The sequence below is a fragment of the Perissodus microlepis genome, chromosome 14 (assembly GCF_051167445.1).
Source record: "Perissodus microlepis isolate ML-2025 ecotype Zambia chromosome 14, ASM5116744v1, whole genome shotgun sequence".
NCBI lineage: Eukaryota > Metazoa > Chordata > Actinopteri > Cichliformes > Cichlidae > Perissodus > Perissodus microlepis.
In genome coordinates this window covers 20,641,608-20,661,175 of record NC_140474.1, presented here as the reverse complement: position 1 = coordinate 20,661,175, position 19,568 = coordinate 20,641,608, and the positions used below count along the sequence as shown (strand labels likewise).

Below are 19,568 nucleotides of genomic sequence, written 5' to 3'. Positions count from 1 at the left end.
ATCTTTAAGATATTGTTACCCTACCTAAATCAATATAAAACATAAAGAGGAAATCCTCTAAGAGACTATTTTAAACTTTGTTTTAGGACCTTTCTAAACATGTAAATGCAAATTTAAATGTGTGCTGCATTTCAAAAGATACTAAACACAAACCAGAAATGGAAACTTTTGTTTATAGTCAAAGGTTTCCCTCACCCAAAGAGCCAAAGAGCCAAAAATACATTTTTAAGAGACACTATAACACAATAATATCCTATAACACATAGGGGAAATATTTATTATCTACATGATTTAATCACAGCCTGTGACTCCTTTATAATGGGGTTAAAAAAAACATGCATGCAATACATTCATAATTCAAGGATCCACCTTTGGGATTATGGGGTTCAATCCAAAGTAAGTTGTAACAGGAAGACGTGGAGTTTAGTGCCAAAGCCATATCAGCATGCTTTATGTGCAACATACACATCCACAAGGGCAGAGAGAGAGAGAGCGAGCGAGGGGGGGGAGAGAGACATGCATTGAGAGAAGAAACTCTTCTGTGAAGCATGAAAAGCATTCACAAGTACACTGAGTGAAGCACAGCAGTGCCGTTTTGAAGCCCTCATACTCGTTTTTCTTCTCCTTTTATTTTCTTTGCTGTCAGCTGTCTGACTTCTACTTTAAAGACCGCCTTCTTTAGACGCTCTAGCTGGCAACCTTTGACCCCGGGATAATGGAATTATCACTGATGTCTGCGCAGGTAAGGAAACAGAAATATGGTTATCCATATAAGCTCTCACTTTATGACTTTTGGAAGGATATTTAAAAAGTTTTTTTTTTTTTTTACTAAAGAGGAGATAACGAGATACTGGATCATGGTAGAAACTGATTGAGACAATGTGATTTTAGAAGACAGCACTCCCATCAGGATAAAAATGTGTCATCATAAGACAGAGAGGTAACACTGTTATAATACTTACTTCCCCTGTAATGAAATGGAATTTCACTGTATTTTGTTTGAAATTAATATATATTTATATTTACCTGGAAGTACTTAAAGGATGATTTGTTACCCTAGAATATCGTACACAAATTATACTGTAAGAAATTTGAAGTACTGCATAAATTCTGGGCAATTTTGCTTAAAACAAACAATATTTCCCAGTCTTTCGTCATAAGTACACTGTACTATATGGAGTGGCTTCCATGTGTTTTACAAGCAAGGAGAAACCTCTGTCTGAAAGTTAAATTTAAACCACGACAGTGGAAGAAAAGAAAAACCCAAGTTAGAATCAGCTCCATCATTATAAAGTCACGTAGACCTTTAAATTTTTACAGGTATTTCTTTTCTTGTAAGCTGAAAAACAAGAATAGTCCTTATCACGTTTTAATTAGTAAAATAAAAGTACAGAGACTAATAGAAAAACCCATCATACACAACAACATAATGAATCTAAAGGTGTAAAAAGGCAAAGTGAATCCGCTCCATAGTACAGTGTACTTTTGATGTCAGATGGGGAAATATTACCATTAAACTGCACACTATTACTGTAGTAAATTTTAAAATATTTAAATGTCCTTATAGTATTCATTTGTTTAAAGTAAAAACCTGATTTGTGACCCCCTCACTCTTACCTTTAAGAATTTGTAGGTAAATATAATGAAATTGTAATTTAAAATTAACATTGGAATTCCATTTAATTACAGGGGACTTATGCCTTTCGATGACCTTTATTAAAAACTGGTTATCATTTAGAACAACTTTGCACTGATTTACAGTGACCATGCCACCAACTTGCTACATCCACTGGATTTCCTGGCTGTAGTGGTCAAGTGTTCATATGTTGTCCAGTATCAAAGCTTTAAAAGCCCACAGCCTGATCTCATAGTAATCAAGGTTTTCCAGACATAGTGTATTGTAGTGAAATTGTTATAAAAGTAGACAAAGTACAGATCCCACACTGTCTACTTTTATCAGCCTTTATTATTACTTGGGAACTGTAGCTACAGTGTGTAGACTGAGTCACTGAATCATTAGAAAACTTTTTGTACACTGAAGAGTACAAAATTGCACATTATTTGTACAATTTTAGACAGAGCACACATACAGATATGAGTCAGAAGCAGTCTGTGCAGTAGCTTCTCCCAAAGTAGACACGCGAGCAAGGACTCACGCTTGATTTAAACAACTGAGTCACATCAGCGCTGCTTTTTTCCCCGTCTTTCTGCCAATTCTTAACAAAGTGGAGTGAAGTATCCATGAGCCATACACTCATGTGGACTGAAATACAGTTGAGAACAATTTGGGGTACAGCTTTGTTCACAAAGACATCGTTGTCCATGAGGGTACTGCTCACATGACTCAAACTGAATGCATATTCCTTTGCTGTATGTTGATTTGCCTTCAAGTGTTATAATTTAAAAAATCACATCACTGTCAGATAGAGGGCTTTCCATTTTCAGGATGCATGAATGAAGCAGTTTTTGCACATTAGCAACTCAACATTTTACTTTTTAACCAGTGAAGCTTTCCAGTCCACTAAGTTCATTTAAAAGTCTTTCATTAAAATAGCATCCTTGCATGCTTACAAAAATAAGAACTTACTTGGACTTTTTTCTTTAAAGGTTAACACAGCAGCCTCTATCCTGTTACTCTGAATCATGAAAGAATATTCTTCTCTCATTTTTTCCCAGCCTCTGAATTATGATCTTGAGCTTTAGCTATAACCTGAGGGCAATGTTATATGTTGCAGTAGTGACCCGTTTGGGTATTGGAGGGCTATAAAGCCTACAGATGTGTTTTGCAATATATCCACAGGCTTTTAAGTGCAAGCACAGTAAAACTCCTATCATCACTGAATGTGCTCTTTGAGGAACTGAGTCACTTTTACTTTATTTGTAATAGGAAGCATCTATAATGCATCTCCAAAGATGATTTTTTTTACTTTTCTCATAAGAAAATATTTGAGTAACTCGGCTGTCTATTAGCTTGACTTTAAAAAAAAAACATAATTATTTAGTGGCAAGTATAAAATAGATACATCTTTCTTTATGTGGAGAGGATAAATGAACTTACAGATATGACGGATCATTTTTAAATGATTTTTTTAAGGACTAAATAGTGTTATTGACACTTAGAAACCATTTTTTTACATGTCTTTGGACAAAATGTAAAAAAAGATAGTGGTTGTGACAGCATTCATTCATAACAGACACAGTTTAATAGACTCCGGATGAAATATGCCACAGAAGTATTTATTTATCACATCTGAAAACCTGCTGTTTGGGGAAATAAATAATTTTTCCAATTTGGCAAAAAGAGCTTTCATATATCAAACAGTATGATGCTAAGGCACAAAGAGGAGATGTCACTGTATCACACACAGTAGTTTTGGAGATTGGGTACCTATTTCCTGATGGGTACCCTGTTGTGCAAAGTCTCCTGTTACCATCTGCTTATGGGCACTAAATCAACACACCCTCAGTGCAAAGACATGCTCAAGTAATGGCAACAGAAGCGCAAAGCTTTTCCACGCAGCTGGTTAGACTTTCTGCATGTGTGCTGTAGGTTAAAATATAAACTCTTTCAACCAATAATAAACACTTTTACGTCCCTCAATTGAGTGGTAGTTCCCTTTAATCCTCTACTCATTGAGCTTCTCTGCTCCAGACGTGAACTCTGTCTGGCTGAAGGAGTTTGATGGAAAGCCTCATCTGATAGCCATCTGTTCTTAGATAGTTCATCAGATGTGCTCAATGTGTGGTCTTTAATCACCCCACACTAACTGTCAGTGTCGCAACATCGTCGCTACCTGAAAACCACGCATCTCCAAAACTTTGTTAAGAAAAGAACGTCTTTTCAGGTGAAAGGCTCAAGGGTCATAACTGAGCTGATGAGGGATGTAAATATAATGTTTCCACTACATTAAATATGGCACAAAATATAGTGGCAAAGAAATCAGTTTCATAATCCGCCTAATTCAAGGTTGACCTTTCAGAAGAGTTAAAAGAAAAAGGAAACATGTCTGTTTTTTTCAATATGTATTTGTCAAATCCTGTAGATGCTGAGTGTCCTTGAGCAACAAACCTCCAAGACTGCTCCTCTGTTGACCCTTTTCCTCTCTTTCAATCCCAACCCCCTTTTTTTCTTTCTGGGAGTGACTGTTAGACTGGTCTTAATTAAGCAATGCCAATCAAAGTGTGTGCGATGTAAATATAGGTCAGATTACCATCTGCTAAAGAGTTTATCAGATGCTTTGGAGCGACATCTGCGTAGCACACACAGCAAATTGGATCCATCATGAGCAGCTCGTTCTTCCAGTTCATCCAAAACAAAGAAACATGGATCAGATTTTCATATTGCTTTGTTTAACAAATAAGTTACCCACATCCATACAGTGATCTATACAGAACTACAGGGCTGTAAAGTAAAGCATGTATGTAATACTGAGAACTAAAACTACTAATACGTTTGCTGTTCTGCCTGAATACACATTTATGACCAAAATATGTGATCATACTTTTTTTTTTGTATTTTGTTTTCAGCATTAAGAAGTTCCCTGTTACTGATGTCCAGTTGTCCAGTACTGAGGACAAGTAAAACTACATTAATCTAAGTAGTTTAACTGCAATCATATTTGATATTTTTTCTAATAATGATCAATATAGGACCACAATAGGAAAGGAATTAGTTTGTTTTTTTTAAGTATCACATCATCTCTCCTGGAATTGAACCCCACTTTCTTTTCAGGCATGATAATGACTGACTGAAGGCATGCCCAGGCAGCACATTAGTCAAACAGCTACCACCCGTTACTTGACCTCCGTGTAAAGCATATGTCATCAGTATTCAGGGCTCACATCATCCCAAACAACATGGCTAAGAATCACAATGGCCTTAACAAATACGTGACATTGGCAGCATCATCGACTGCACATGTGACTGCTGGACACAAACTACAAAGCTAAAGCTGAGCTTGCACAAGACATTTTTGTGTTATAGTGAATTTATGTCAACATAGATGCATATAAATAAAAATATACAATAACTTTAAAATGTACTTGTACATTTTACACACACACACACACACACACACACACACACACACACACACACACACACACACACACACACACAATTAATATCTATCTATCTATCTATCTATCTATCTATCTATCTATCTATCTATCTATCTATCTATCTATCTATCTATCTATCTGTATGTGTTTATATAAACTAAGTAAAGCTTTTTTTATACATAGCTTAGGTTTACCAAACTACATTTAGCTTACATTTTAGATGTTTGGTGTTGTTCATTTCATCCAGTGTGAATTATTTGGTAGTCTGTGCTTTTAAAGTGTTTTCTCAGCCGTGTTTTGTCAGCAAAAATGAGTGAGGAAGTTTGAAAGTGAAGCTGTATATAAACAGTTTCTGTAGCAGTTACACTGGCGAGTCATGCATTTCTTTAATACCCAGACTTTCTATTTATCAGACGCTGAACTGCTGACATGAATCGTTGTGTAATATTTTGCATTTCCACTAACTTTCTGACCAACTTCTACAACTTCTTGACCCCTACTGTGTAAAGGTTGCAAAGCAGAACTCATAGTACTTCATATATATTATGACAGAGCATAATCGTGTACTACAGAGCATGTTCTGTCTTGACATAAAGATGGAAAAAGCATTAAGCGTTAAGGTAGCATGCACTATAAATATGGAGTGAGCTTCCAGAGAAAACTTCTGCAGTGTCTTATTTTTTGTCTTGGTTCTTTATTTTTACATTTCCTTTAAACTGGTTTCCTTGATTTTAATATACTTTACAAGGTTTTTATGTTTTGCACTTTAAAAGTGTTTTGATTTTTTTATGCAAATATTATGTAATTATGTAAATCCAAACTAGCCATTGTGTATGAAATGTGCCTACAAAGTTTCTTTTTTTCTACTTTGTGTGCTTCACATTGTTTGGGAAGTCTTTCTGTTGATTTCAAAGAATGTCTGTATGTCGTTTAACATTGCATGAAGAACCTCACGTGTTTGTTCCTTCAGCACAGGGTTGAGATAGCCTTGAGAAATAACTGAAGTCATGACAAATAAAGGCACGGAGGGGAGGACACATAAATGCCCTGCAGCGTACTATAACCTCTGCGATGCTTTATTCATTCACAATGGTTGACATGATAGATTAGTATCACACGTCAGACATGAGACAGGATGGACACAACTGCACATTGCTACATAAATAATTCAACTATCAACTCACACTTCACCTTAGAAACTTGATAATTAACTTCTGATGAACAGTTCCTATTTCCTATCTTCTATTTAAGTTCAGACTTGATATATGCAATGAACATGTCATTGCCTAAATGTATGCTTTAATATATATATAGTAGGGGTGCAACGATACACAAAATTCACGGTTCGGTTCGGTTTGATACTTTGGTGTCACGGTTCGATATTTTTTTGATACAAAAAATGTTCATGCTTTTTTAATTTATCATTTATTAAAATTATAAATATATATTTTAACTCAAAAGCAAAGTTTTTAAATTTAATGTTGCTGAAACAACAAAATAAAAAAAAAAAATCTATCTGATCGAGAAATCACTTGTCTTTGGAAAAGAGAGTTTATTACAGAGAAATGTCTCTTTCCAAAATAAAAGCTATACTATATGCTTCTTCTGGGCTATATTCTCAGCAGCATATTAAACATATCAGGTCCCATAAGGAGAATCATGTGCTAACGGCTGTCTAAATGACTCGGGTAAAGTTTGTAGCATGCGTGCTTGTTGTTTTTGTCTGCTTCCACTTGTCTTTGCACTAGGATGATGTCGGCGTAAATGTGCAGTCATATTCGTTGTGTTCCCACTAGTGCTGTCAGCGTTAATCTCGTTAAAATGACATTAACGCCATAACGCGGCAAATCTCCGTTAACAAGTTACCGCGGATCGCCCCGTGCTTGGGGCTGGACGGCGTCAACACGTTAACAAGCTAACTGCGCTAACGCACTAGTTCCTACAAATTGAGCATTGCATGGCACATCCGACATACTGTTTTACTTTTGTCCATGACGCGCTTACCTTCAGGGTCATGCTTCGCATGAAAACCAAGATAGTTCCAAACGCCAGATCTGAATGAGGGTGGGGGAGGTTCAGTTTCGGGTAGCGTTGAGGCAGTTGCCATGTTGCAACGAGCTTAGCTTCTGTCTTGCTAGCTTGCGCTGCGCTCAGCGGATCTGCACTCGACAGTGCAGCCTAGGCGGAGTAGTCGAACGCAGATCCACTGAGCGCTCAACACAGACAGCATCGTCAGAAGAAAAGTTGATAAAATAAATAAAAAATGTTGTATTGTTTGATACATATGCGTACCGAACCGAAAGCACCGTCGAACTATCGAACGGTTCAATATCGATACGAGTATCGTTGCACCCCTAATATGTATATATATATATATACATAGCTCGAGAAGATGTGGAGGGTGAAGGTGACGGTGGTCCCAGTGGTAATCGGAGCACTAGGTGCAGTGACTCCCAAGCTAGGCGAGTGGCTCCAGCAGATCCCGGGAACAACAGCAGAGATCTCTGTCCAGAAGAGCGCAGTCCTAGGAACAGCCAAGATATATATATCTATATATATCTATCTATCTATCTATCTATCTATCTATCTATCTATCTATCTATATATATATATATATATATATATATATATATATATATATATTTATATATAATATGAGGGATTAAAGTGGATTTGACAGGTGGGCTGATCATAAAGTAATGCAAGCTCCTGGAGATTTTTCTTTGTGTACAGGCTGTAATCAGCTGTGCTGTTACTTCAGTATTCACTGCTCTTTATGGACTCGCCTAACTGACTTTAACAAGATATAAGTAGATGTTTCACAAGATATATGGCTGATTTTCAACCCCTAGACACATGAAATTGATATAAAATTTTTCAAGTTATTTATTATTTATGTAACTTAATGTTGACCATGAACACCACAGCCTGCTCTGCACCAATCCAACACAGTGCATTACTGTAAGCTGTACAACAATACTGCAAACTAAATAGTTTAGCCTGCATTAAACTGTATCAGACTCCCTAAAACCTTCATGCAGCCTTTGAATAACACAAAATTTAGATACTTCAATTTGATATAAAAAAATTAATAATCACAATGTAGAATCGAATATCTTAATTAAAAACTATAAATAAATGAGGGCATCAGATGTAAGATTTAAATTTCCTTACCTTTTGAAAATAAAAAATAATAATAATCTTTCTACCATATCCTCAATCTTCATCTCTCAGTGTTGCACTTCTTTGTCTCCCTGGGAAATTCAGACTTTGGACATTTTGTGACAAATTGCAAAAATGGTTTGGATGTTTGGTGATATTTTTTGAGCTGTTCGAAAAGTTTCATTTGAAATTACAGCCCATAAAAATGTTACTCCTTTTATGCTCAGTCCTCTTCTGTAGCACTTGCTATTTATTGATGCAGAGCAACCAAAGCTTCATTTACATCTTCACCTGGAACTTTGGATATGGAACAATTGATGTATTAAAGGTGTAAGTGGACCATGTTTTGTCATTATTTTCTTATTCCTGGGCAAGTATCAAGATGCTATCGCGCTGGAAGCAACTCCTGGCTAGAGCACATGGAAAAAAGCAATCATTCGACAGTGTTGTGCATTAGACTGTCTAACAGTGTTCCGTATCATTCTGGTCTGCGTTTATCCACATTACCGAGGCTTTAAATTTTAATGCAGTGACGTGTTTCATTCATTTTGTATGATATCTTGGCAGTGTAGTATAATCTCGGGTGAAATATTTCAATGTTTCCTTTTATGTATTACATTATAACTTGGCTTCATACAACCGTCAGAAGCATTCCTGATAAGGTCAGATGACCTATGAGGCAACACATTCAGTAACCCATGTACATGTGATTCCATGCTCTTTGTTACATGGCAGCGTGACTTGGTTGTTCAAGTGATAACAAGACCAGGATTCACGATGATGGTTGAGTGCAGAGGAGTTCACATGGCGTGCTCCCTGTGAACTCCTCTGCGCTCAACCATCATCATGAATAGAAAAAAGACTAAAATACGAACATAATCAGATTATATAATCAAAGGGAAATGACTGACTACGGAACAAATGTTTGCGGTATAAGGTATATTGCATGATACCTCATACATATATTTTTATGTATGAGGTTGAATTTCATAACTTATTAATAAGGCAAAACGAAATGTTGTCCATGTTCAAAAGTGATGAAAATGGTTATTTATAAATCATTGATTAAAGTCGGGGAAAATTGTTTTACAAGAGGCAGCACAAAAAATTTACTGGCATTTTGTTTTTCTTGCTAAAAAGCAAATGGAAGACATGACATAAAACGCAAGTCCCAAGGATTTTATCCTTCTGCAGTACAGAAAATAAATACAAACCAGCCATTTAAAAAGATTTGTATCTACTGTATGACTGAATTTATTTTGGCTTTTTTATTCATTTTTTATTGCCTTTGACGACTGTATGTTGTCCTGACTTTTTCCAACCAGTTAGCAGAGAGATATTGTCATTCACTGTATGGTTAGTTCAAGGCACCAAAATACTTGGTTAGGTTATGGTTTGGATTAAACCACTTTGGTAATTACCAGTGACGAGTACATGCATGTGAGGGAAAACAAAAAAATCAGTGCATGGGTGTTACATAGAAGCTGAAAACTAGCAGCTGCCTGTTAAGGTTTACTTGCTGCGTTTGTTGACCCATCTGTCAACCCCAACCTCCTCCATACATGGACTTACAGTTGTGGTCAGAAGCTTACAGCCATGTTTCACAGGGATGAATATCATAGTAACTTTGGAGTTTTAAGGATTTCTTTGCAATGTTGTTTTTCCAGGGTGGAATGATTTTACAGCATATGTCTGTAAAGGTTCTCAGTCATCCAGGTCATCGTACACCGTAAAAAAAAAAATCCTAAAAAAACAGTAATATTCCGGCAGCTGGGGCGCCAAAATAATACCATAAAATAACAGAAAATAACTTTCTCATGAAAATACGGTTATTTTCAATAATGACAATACAGTTTGTTGCCCTAATTTTACATGGGATTTTGCCTTTTTCACATGCTTTTAAACATTAAATTAGGAACATTTTAATGTGATTAAACAATGAAATTACCTATAAACAAGGTCAATGAATGCGGCAATATGAATAATAATACTTAAATGTACAGAAATATACAGTTAACAGTTGGTTTAAATAATAATGGATTGCATTCATATAGTGCTTTTTGAGACCCTCAAAGCACTTTACAATTCCCCTCTGGCCATCACCAGTAGGTGGTAGGTGAAGTGTCTTGCCCAAGGACACAATGACAAGAGTGTCCGAGCCAGGGCTCGAACCGGCAACCTTCTGATTACAAGGCCAACTGCCAACTCTTGAGCCACGATCGCCCCAAATAACACTAATAATAATTATTATTATTTGATGTAAAAACAGTTTATAAGAATCATCCTATATATTTTTCCATAGCATTACATTTGAATTTAACAGTTCAATCTTTCAAATAACGGACAAATATTTGTGAAATTATGATACATTTGTGAATGTATTTTGACAATATAAATATGTATATGTACAGACAGATACATTTAAAAAACAAGAAAATTATGTTTTATTACATTTACAGTGATTTTACGTTAATTTACATTTGAAATGTAAAATCACAGTCTATTTATGTGAATTTAATGATATTCTAGAAGAACAGTACAAAACTGTAAAATACACAGTAAAATACTTTTATATTACATTTTTTTTTTACAGTGTAGTCTAAGGAGCTTGAAAGAAAAGCGTCTGGACTTTTTTAAGTTGCTTGACGACGTTTCACCTCTCATCCAAAAAGCTTCTTCATTTCTAGAGTCAAATGGTGGAAAGTCCCAGATTTAAGCCCTGTGGGAGTATCCCCCCCGAGAGGGACAAAAGGACCGCCTAAAGATCCTCTATCTAATCACATGAGCCAAGATGTGAAAACGGGTGTAGGTCACAATCAGCCAAGGTTTCGGGTAAACTCATTGTGAAACCTAGCCCCACCCTATCATGTGATTTCCTGCGGTCAGATGGACCAGGATGTGAGTGGGCATTAAGGCATAATTCTCTCATGTCAAAATTATACATACAGACACAAATAATCATTGACGAGTGTTCGTAAACTTCTCATCACAACTGTATTTGCTCTAACATTATCATATTTAACTGATAAATTCAGTTAAATCCTTTAATCCTCTTTTGCAATTGAATGCATAAGTGACATTAAGTTACACTACCTATACTGTATGTGTTTGTGTGTGTTTGAAGCACTCAATAACTGAGTGAATGCTGCTCTTTGTTTGTCAGTCAGGATTTGAAGCCTCCAGCAAAACTAAGCAAAGATTCAACCAGCCATAAGAGCAGGCTCTTCTGCAGAGTACTCGCACTTGCTCATCACCAAGTGCGGTCATCTCTTTTTCGTCTTCTTGCTCATTTTGTTTCTTTTCCCCCTCTCCTCGCACAATTACTGCTTCAATTCTTATCATGAATTCATTCAGCTAAAGTTCACCTTAGACATTTCTTCTCATCACATGGCTCATTAACTTATAAATTATGGAAATTATTTTCAGCTGCATACTACATTTTGATTTAGTTTGCTTGGTGTCATTTATTTCAGGGCAAACCATCATGTCTTGGGTGTGATTTAAAATGAACTCAGTTAAACTAGGTTTGTCTCAAAGGCTCTAAGGCTTGTTGCAAGCAGGAGACTATATCAGCAGGTCTGTAAAACTCTACAAATGTAATTTAATGATTTGCATATATTGTACCTTTTTGAGTTTTTATTCTTTTAATCACAGAATAATAATCCAGTACCGTGGCCTCAGAACCATAAGCCACTCAAGCTTGCTTTACTACTCCATTTGATTATTTATTTATTTAAATTATCTTGTGTAGTAAAACTGAGACTTGTGATCAGGTAAAGTTGGGTGTGCTCAGGGTGGTAGCTGGTAGTAGGTGTGAGTGTCAGCATGAGTTGTCAATGTTAGCCCTGATGACCTGTCCAGGTTATACCTCACCTCTTGACCTGACAGCTGGGATAGACTCCAGATCTCCCAAGACACTGAATTAGAATAACATGGATAGATGGCTGGAGAAAGACTGTGTCAAAGAACTGGTTCATTTTGAATATTATTTTCTTTTCTATGCATCTCTGACATTTTTTAAAATAAGCATTTCCATCAATGAACAAATATCAGATTTATTATTAAAGAATAACATTGTGTAGCCAAGAAGTACATTTTTAGATAGAAATGTTGGTTTATCAGATATAAATCCTCTATAGATTGCATGTTTAAAATGCTCTGGATCATGCTAACTAACCTGTGCTTATTAGCGAGAGCGTCTTCTGTTACAGAAGTGTTTTGGGGGGAGATTCTACAGATCTAATGTATAGATAACATTATAACATTCCTTATATAATAAAACCATGCAAATGCCGAGTGAGGGTACAGAGCAGTCCAGAGCTAACTGTGCAAACTGTATGAATAAAGAATTAGCTAAGCATCATTTTCATCTGTGTTTTCTTCCCCTTCCTCTGCTTTCACTGCCTGTAATTTTATGACAGATGTTTCACAAAGAAGATGAACAGCTGGATGCTGTGAGGCTGTTTATTCACCCTTTTATTTTTCTCTCTTCTGTCTCTCCTTCTCTCCTCCCCTTTTTCTTCCATCCATGTTTTTCTCTTAAATAAGTACCATATGGACCAAAGATCCCAGTCATGGCAATATCTAACCTGTCAAAGGTGAAATGAAAACATAATCTTCCCAGTCTTTAAAGATATTGCATATAAAGCTGAAACACACTTTAAATATAAAGATACACTACGTCTCTGAAGACGAATATCTAATAAAACATCTGTGAGTATGGACCTCTTTATTCTCTCCATCTTTTTTCTCTTCACTTCAATCCCCTCTAATTTTAGATAACTGTGCGCTTTCAGTGATTGATGAATGCGTGTTTCTGCAGCATATGTGTGTGCATTCATTTGTGTCTTGTGTGTACATGAGTGTGGGAATACAAAAGGCACTTTCTCTATCTCCCCTCAGTGTAGAAGCACATTACATAACTTTATAAACCATGCCTGTCCTGGACACATATAGATTTACACGTGTATGCAACCACACAGTCACACAGAATAAAGGTTTATATCTACATAGGCATGCATTTCCTGCACCTGTTCATTTAGAACAGAGACAGGCAAATGAATGCCAACACATATGCTCATGCAGAAACATAAGGGCTACACATGTGCTTCCTCACTCTAAGCAACAACAGGATGCACATGCAGATGGGCACAGAGAGTAGACTCAAATGCCAACTTATTCTAAACAGATGAACAGAAGAAATCTCTAATTCTGACAGCTGTGACATGCTCCAGACCCATCTTAACTCTGAACTGGATGAGCAGGAGGCACTGTTGCTGTGTATGAATGCAAATATTTGACCAATCCTTTGTTCATGTGTTAACAAAAAGTACGGTGGTCTTAAACAATGACTGAGACAACTTACACGTTGAGACAGTTGTCTTCTGCATGGATTCACAGAGCATGACGCACACAAGACATGCTATCTTACACACATGTTCTCTAATTTGTGCATATGGCTTCACTCGTACATGCAGATGAACGCTGTTAATATTTGTACACGAGCTCCCGAAACGCCAACATGCATTTGACTAAGCAAGCTGAGTCGAATGCCAAGTGCTCACAGTGCCGCTGGTTCAAATCTGTTAGTGGATGCATCTCAAGTCGTTCATACCTCCGCCCTATTGCTCTTCTCATTTGCGGCTGAACGACATCGTTTTTCACTTTTCTCGCCGTCCGTCAGGGCTCTCCTTCACTGATACATAAATAGTCTGTCAGAGTGAGGTTAGAAACCTCCAGCTCAGCTGTTTCGGCGATGAAACCACTCCCACCCTTACCCACGCATTTTTACATCCATACTCTCACAGTGGGATCTCTATAGCTGTCACACACACACATGCTCTCACAGTGTACACTCATCTCTCACTTTCACTGGAAAGGATACCTCTCTCTCTCTCTCTCTCTCTCTGTCTCTCTCTCAGTGTATACTGTGTCTCTCAGATGCAGTTAGGTCTCTCATTCTCATGAAGCGCAGCTCCTCTCTGTTTCTGGATGCACTCTAAGTCAGAGCGTAGGACGAGACAGACCGCATCCTAAGAACTGGTTTCTTTCTTCGCATACAGCCGGCAGTAGGTACAACTCTCTGTTTTCATACTTTCTTTCTAGCTTGTTTGTCATTATATGGTGTGTTTTAGATACATAGATTTTTGTATAAGGATTCCTGGAATCACTTGGAAACTTTTAATCACTCGTATGATCTTAATGGAGATTGCTCTTGGTATCAAAAGCATGACAAAATGTCCCGTGAATCAGATGCAAGGCATGTTAAACTTGGACGAATTTATAGACACTTTCAGAGGCTCAAGCATGTGTAAGGTGCAGTCTCAAATTCAGTTACAGCAGCTTTGCACTTGACTTGTTTTGTTACTTTAGAGCGTTTGAGAGTAAACAAGAAGGTGATCTGTATTTTCAGGACCAGCAACAGGCTGAATATGATTGTCTATTTCTTGAGAGTTAGATATGCATTAAGATTATGTTTATTTATGTATTTTTAATTTAGGGTTCTATTTAGCTTTTTTCTTGACTGAAGGTGTGTTTCTATCACTGCTAAATCACTTTTTCACTCTGAGTGTGATTGGTGATTGGTATTTCTTCTAAATGTGTGTGGTCTGTAACTAAATCTCAGTTAGCTGGTACTCAATCCGTGCGGTATCCAGTTAGAAGAGGACTAACCTCACTTATTATATGACTTAATTTGCCACATTTCTATTGCAGTTATATCATACTGATCAAGATACAGTTATATATCAGCGTATTTGTGGAGATGAATTCTGCAGATGAATTTAAAGCTGTTTTTTATACCACGTCTACTATAGTATAGTGGCTAAAAAACGAAAGCAAAACAGTGAGTTAGATAAATCCAACATTTAACAGAAAATTAACTGAAACAATTCTGATATGGTTCACGATATACACTCAATGTCTTTCTTTAGATTTCTTTATTTGCAGTTTGCAGTACAAGCTTACATTTTTCTAGATCTTATAATGCACAATTCAGAAATAAACACAGGAGTTTTTAGCTGGAGACACATACAATTCTGAGATTGGGACACAGTGAAAATGTTGAGCTAAAGTGTGAAAAAACAGCACTTAAAGTAAAACTATGAAGATGCTGTAGCACTGAAAGAGGTCACTTCCTTATATAACTTTAATGTGACTGAACAGATTGCTGCCTTTTCACACTGCTCAGTGCAGTGACTGTAAGCATGTTGTGTGTGAGAGTAGATGTGTGGTTAAGTGTGTGTGGCTGGTTGTATGTAAAAACACTGCTGAAAAGTATTGTATTTGTAGTACAATACTGCAGTGGATGTCTTTGGTTCACATCTAAGAGCACAGCATTTGCATTTGCCGCTGTTCATTAATTCATTAATTTGTAACTCATTTGCCGAATCCTTTCTCGTGTCGCCACAGGCTTTTAATATCACGTTTTCCATCCAAAGACTGAGCTTTTTTGCTCAAATAAACAAATAAAGATAAAATGAACAAACAAAAAAAATGAACTAAAATCAGAAATTAGATCTTAATGTGTTAACACCCATACAGTACGACCCGACTTCCACTTTCAGTTGACCACGCGGAGTCATAGCGTACAGCATATATGAAACTATTTGAATTCAGACTGTGTCATCCTAAAAACAAACTCATTATATCTTTGGATAGTTTGTCCTCCAACCATGTGGTGTAATAACACTTGCTCATACTCATGCTGCTTTTCTTGATGACCTTTTCCTCCTACTCGCAGAATGAGACACTGCCTCTGGGCACAGACTATCTAATGAAAAAGTGAGCAATTTCACCGCTCCCACTGTTACAGTATGCTTTGCCTTCATTTTATGTATACATACACACACACACACACACATATATGTATATATATATATATATATATATATATATATATATATATATATAGTTAGATTTTCTGTATGATTAGATTACATGTTGCTTGCTTTATGATAAATTTCTCCAAACCTGCATTCACTTGTGAAAAATCCCAGGAGGCAGTTTTAATTAAATATAGATATTAGATGGCGTCTGTGGGCACTCACAAAGTTTTCTCATGAATTATGCTGCCACATCTTAATGGTTGCAATGTTTTAAATTCTTCCTTTTTTTCAAGGACGGTATGAAAACATGCAGCTACTTTTGGATAAGATGAGACAGCTGGGAATGAATGATCGTGTATATTGGAAAACATCATCATACTGTACATACGCTGGATTTAATATGTACACTACAAGCTCTGCGATCTGTTTGGCTGGGACATGTAGCCTAAGCTCTGCTTGATCCCCGTGTGATCAGTGGATTTTTATGCATTGAAATCAAGGATTAGCTGTTTTATACATCATTATGTTCAATATTTGTGCCTGAATCTGGATTTGTTTGGCAGTTTTTTGTTTTTGTGCCCAATAGCTGGTCAAAGAGTGATGAGATACAAAGATAGTTCATGCCAAAAACTAAAATAAAACCAAACAAACATTAAATCGTGTGTACATTATCTGGTGTGAAGACAGAAGAAGTCTTACCAGTTAAAACTAGCAGGCATTTGAACCATGTTCTCATGTCATGCTTCAAATGACTCTTTGCTCATTCCTCAAAATTAGCGTTTAAACTTCACAAAGGCAAAAATATCCGCTCCCTTGTACAGAAAGCATATTCACTAAACTCAGCTAGAGTTCTCTTGTAAATATTCAGTGATAACGAAGTGAGTTCTTAAAAACAAAAAAACAAAAACGTCTGTATGAGTGAAATTTGCCCTGAAGTCACATCTGGAGTTAGGTCGTAGAGAGGGTAGATGGGGACATAAACGCTGCCTGAGAAGCTCTTGGGGTCAAACTGAACCTGATGTTTGAAACATCCCAGAGCCATAGCTGTGTTCACAGTCACAATGACGCAGCGTCAGAAACATTTGTTCATCGGATGAACGTGACATTTGAAGAGCTACATTCAAATCATCCGTCCCCTATTCCAGAGGGGGTGATCGCAGTGATCAGAAATAAATAACAAACTAATGAGTATAGATAAGAAGTAATGTTTAGTTCTTAAAAATATACTATTGATCAAATAAATGAACATTTCCAGTCACAGTCAGGTCTGACTCACCTTTTTGGACAATCAAGTTTGAACATTATGTTGCTCAGCAATCACAGAACGGCTCCTTAACATGCCTAAATACCTACAAGTCCAAGGGTCAAACTCAGCTGAACTTTTCATCTGTCAGGGTGAAAACTAGAATTATTAATGGTCACTGGGCTGTCTGTTTGTATCGCAGAGTGTGCAGTCTCTGCTTTAAGAGTATAAGACATCCTGTGTGGTTGTGTTTGGGTGTTCTGGTGAGTTTGTGAGAAACGTTACAGCGGATTACGCTGACGCATCCTGAGTTTCAACCTCGTGTGTGTGTGTGTGTCCCACCTCCGGGATGAATAGTGACAGCAACATAACCTAAGCAAGTGGGTAAAACTTGAGGTGGCTTGGACCTCATGTGTGTAAATGTGTGCGGAGGGCTGGAAGAAGAGCGTAAACATACATGAGCGTGTGCTCGTATTTCTACGAATACTGACTGCATCTCTTTCCTGTCTGATGGGATAATATGAAAGCCCACAGAGGACAAACACCTCCACCTGAGACTAAAAATGGGATTCATTTTGTGCCTTGTTTGCTTTCTGATTTTCTCTTTCATCCTCTTTGTGTTTGCCTCTGCAGCTTTTAGTAATGTGAAGCATGTGACGGACTGTTAATCCGTCTGAGAATTAATCCCTTTGAGATGCTGCGTTCTCGTCACTGTACGCTACAGCTCTCCTGAGACCAGGAGCAGCTGTTTGTTTAACCTGAACAGAAAATATCATTTTCCAGTAGTGCCTTTCATCAGTGTATTATTTATGTTGTACTGAAAACGGTGCTCACTTGCAATATTTTTCATTTTTATAGCACCAATTCATTACTACATTGTAGGTTAAAAACCTTAAAATATTACGTACCAGATAAAAACCCTATTTAATCGCATATTTAACCATGTCATTCGTTTTGTTGCACCTGACTTTATTAATCACCCAGTTTTGTTTTTCTTTCTCTACTTTCCTGGCAGCAATTCCCGGCTGTGAGCGGGGCCTTCATGGATTCTCCGTACAACGGCAACACGTCCTTGCAGACGTCCACGTCCAACCTCAACGCCGGCTATTCGCGGCCCTCAGAAGCCGAGGATGACGGCAAAGTGTCCAGTGACACCATTTGGCTGTGGATTGCTGTCCTGGCAACAATTGGCAACATAGTGGTGGTGGCTGTGGTTTGTGCCTGTGCCTTCTGACAAAGTAGAGGAGTGGAACAAAAAAATTCTGCTGCTGTCGGACATGGCAACTCTTGTATATTTTGAAAATATATTTTCTCTAGAAATGTTGTAAAATAGCCTTACTTTAAGACTGATCCCATGGATTATTTTTCTTTTAAATGTAAGCATCAGTTTGAATTTTGCAGGGGAATTTCCCACAGCCCCGTCACCCCACTCCTTTTTCAAAGCATAAAATCAGCGATCATATTGAAAAAATTAGCTCACAGAATCTTTCTGTTCATTTGTACAGTTCAACAACCACAAAAGGAAAGCAACAATTAAGGTTGTGATATATGTTGGTACATTAGTTCACTTTAACGTAAAATCTGACAAAATGGCTCATTGGCCAAACTCAGATGACGTGCATGTACATCATGTAGTTTGTTTCACATTTCATCTGACTGAAGACCCAGAAAGTTACACGATGCAGGAACTTTTCCCTTTTTTTAAAATGTCCAAAGTGAAAACTACATATTACAGTTAAAAACAGACCTTTGTTCCCTTATGCAATGCACAGATTTAAAGACATTTCTGCTGTTACCCTTGTACTGCCTGTTTCTAGAATGCTTCATTTGAGAGCACTATCATAATTTATTGGTTTCCTTTGTGTGTAACCTGTTTAATATGCATTAAAACCCATGGCTATGACTCAGTTTTAATCCTGTGCACTTCTTTGTAAACAGTTCTGATTGTTAAAGGCCACAGAAACTTGTCCTCGGGCTCGCCCTTTAAAGCTGAAGGACTAAAAGTGTCACAGCGATGTTTATTTTAGCCTCCGTGCAAACAGTGTATTAGCATTTTCTACTAGGCACTGCTACCTGAGCAAAATAGGAAATTTATTATTTATGAGTTATTTATTTTGGACTCTGGACAGAATAAAAGCTATGGTCCTAAAATTGTAGTAATATGCTTGCACGGGTCAGTTATTACGTAAACTGATTTTGAGCTGGTTACTCTGCAGGCTCAGCAGAGGTCAGTGTCACAACCACAAAGGATTAGATAAGATCAAGAGCCTGATCTC

The 19,568-nt window shown here is 37.1% G+C and overlaps 1 protein-coding gene across 3 annotated transcripts; it reads left to right on the top strand.

Annotated features, from left to right (window-relative positions):
* The first annotated feature begins 574 nt into the window (after positions 1–574).
* LOC146373870 (uncharacterized protein C14orf132) lies at positions 575–19,206 on the top strand. 3 transcript variants are annotated; one of them, XM_084951792.1, is made up of 2 exons: positions 575–742; positions 18,308–19,206. In XM_084951792.1, exons 1-2 carry the CDS (start codon positions 716–718, stop codon positions 18,524–18,526), a joined length of 246 nt encoding a protein of 81 aa, XP_084807918.1. In that variant the 5' UTR covers positions 575–715; the 3' UTR covers positions 18,527–19,206. The 3 variants fall into 3 exon arrangements, 1 of the variants encoding a protein (XP_084807918.1); XR_014802295.1 differs by lacking the exon at positions 575–742 and adding an exon at positions 14,042–14,291 and having other exon boundaries at positions 18,308–18,399; XR_014802294.1 differs by lacking the exon at positions 575–742 and adding an exon at positions 14,042–14,295 and having other exon boundaries at positions 18,308–18,398.
* The last annotated feature ends 362 nt before the right edge of the window (positions 19,207–19,568 follow it).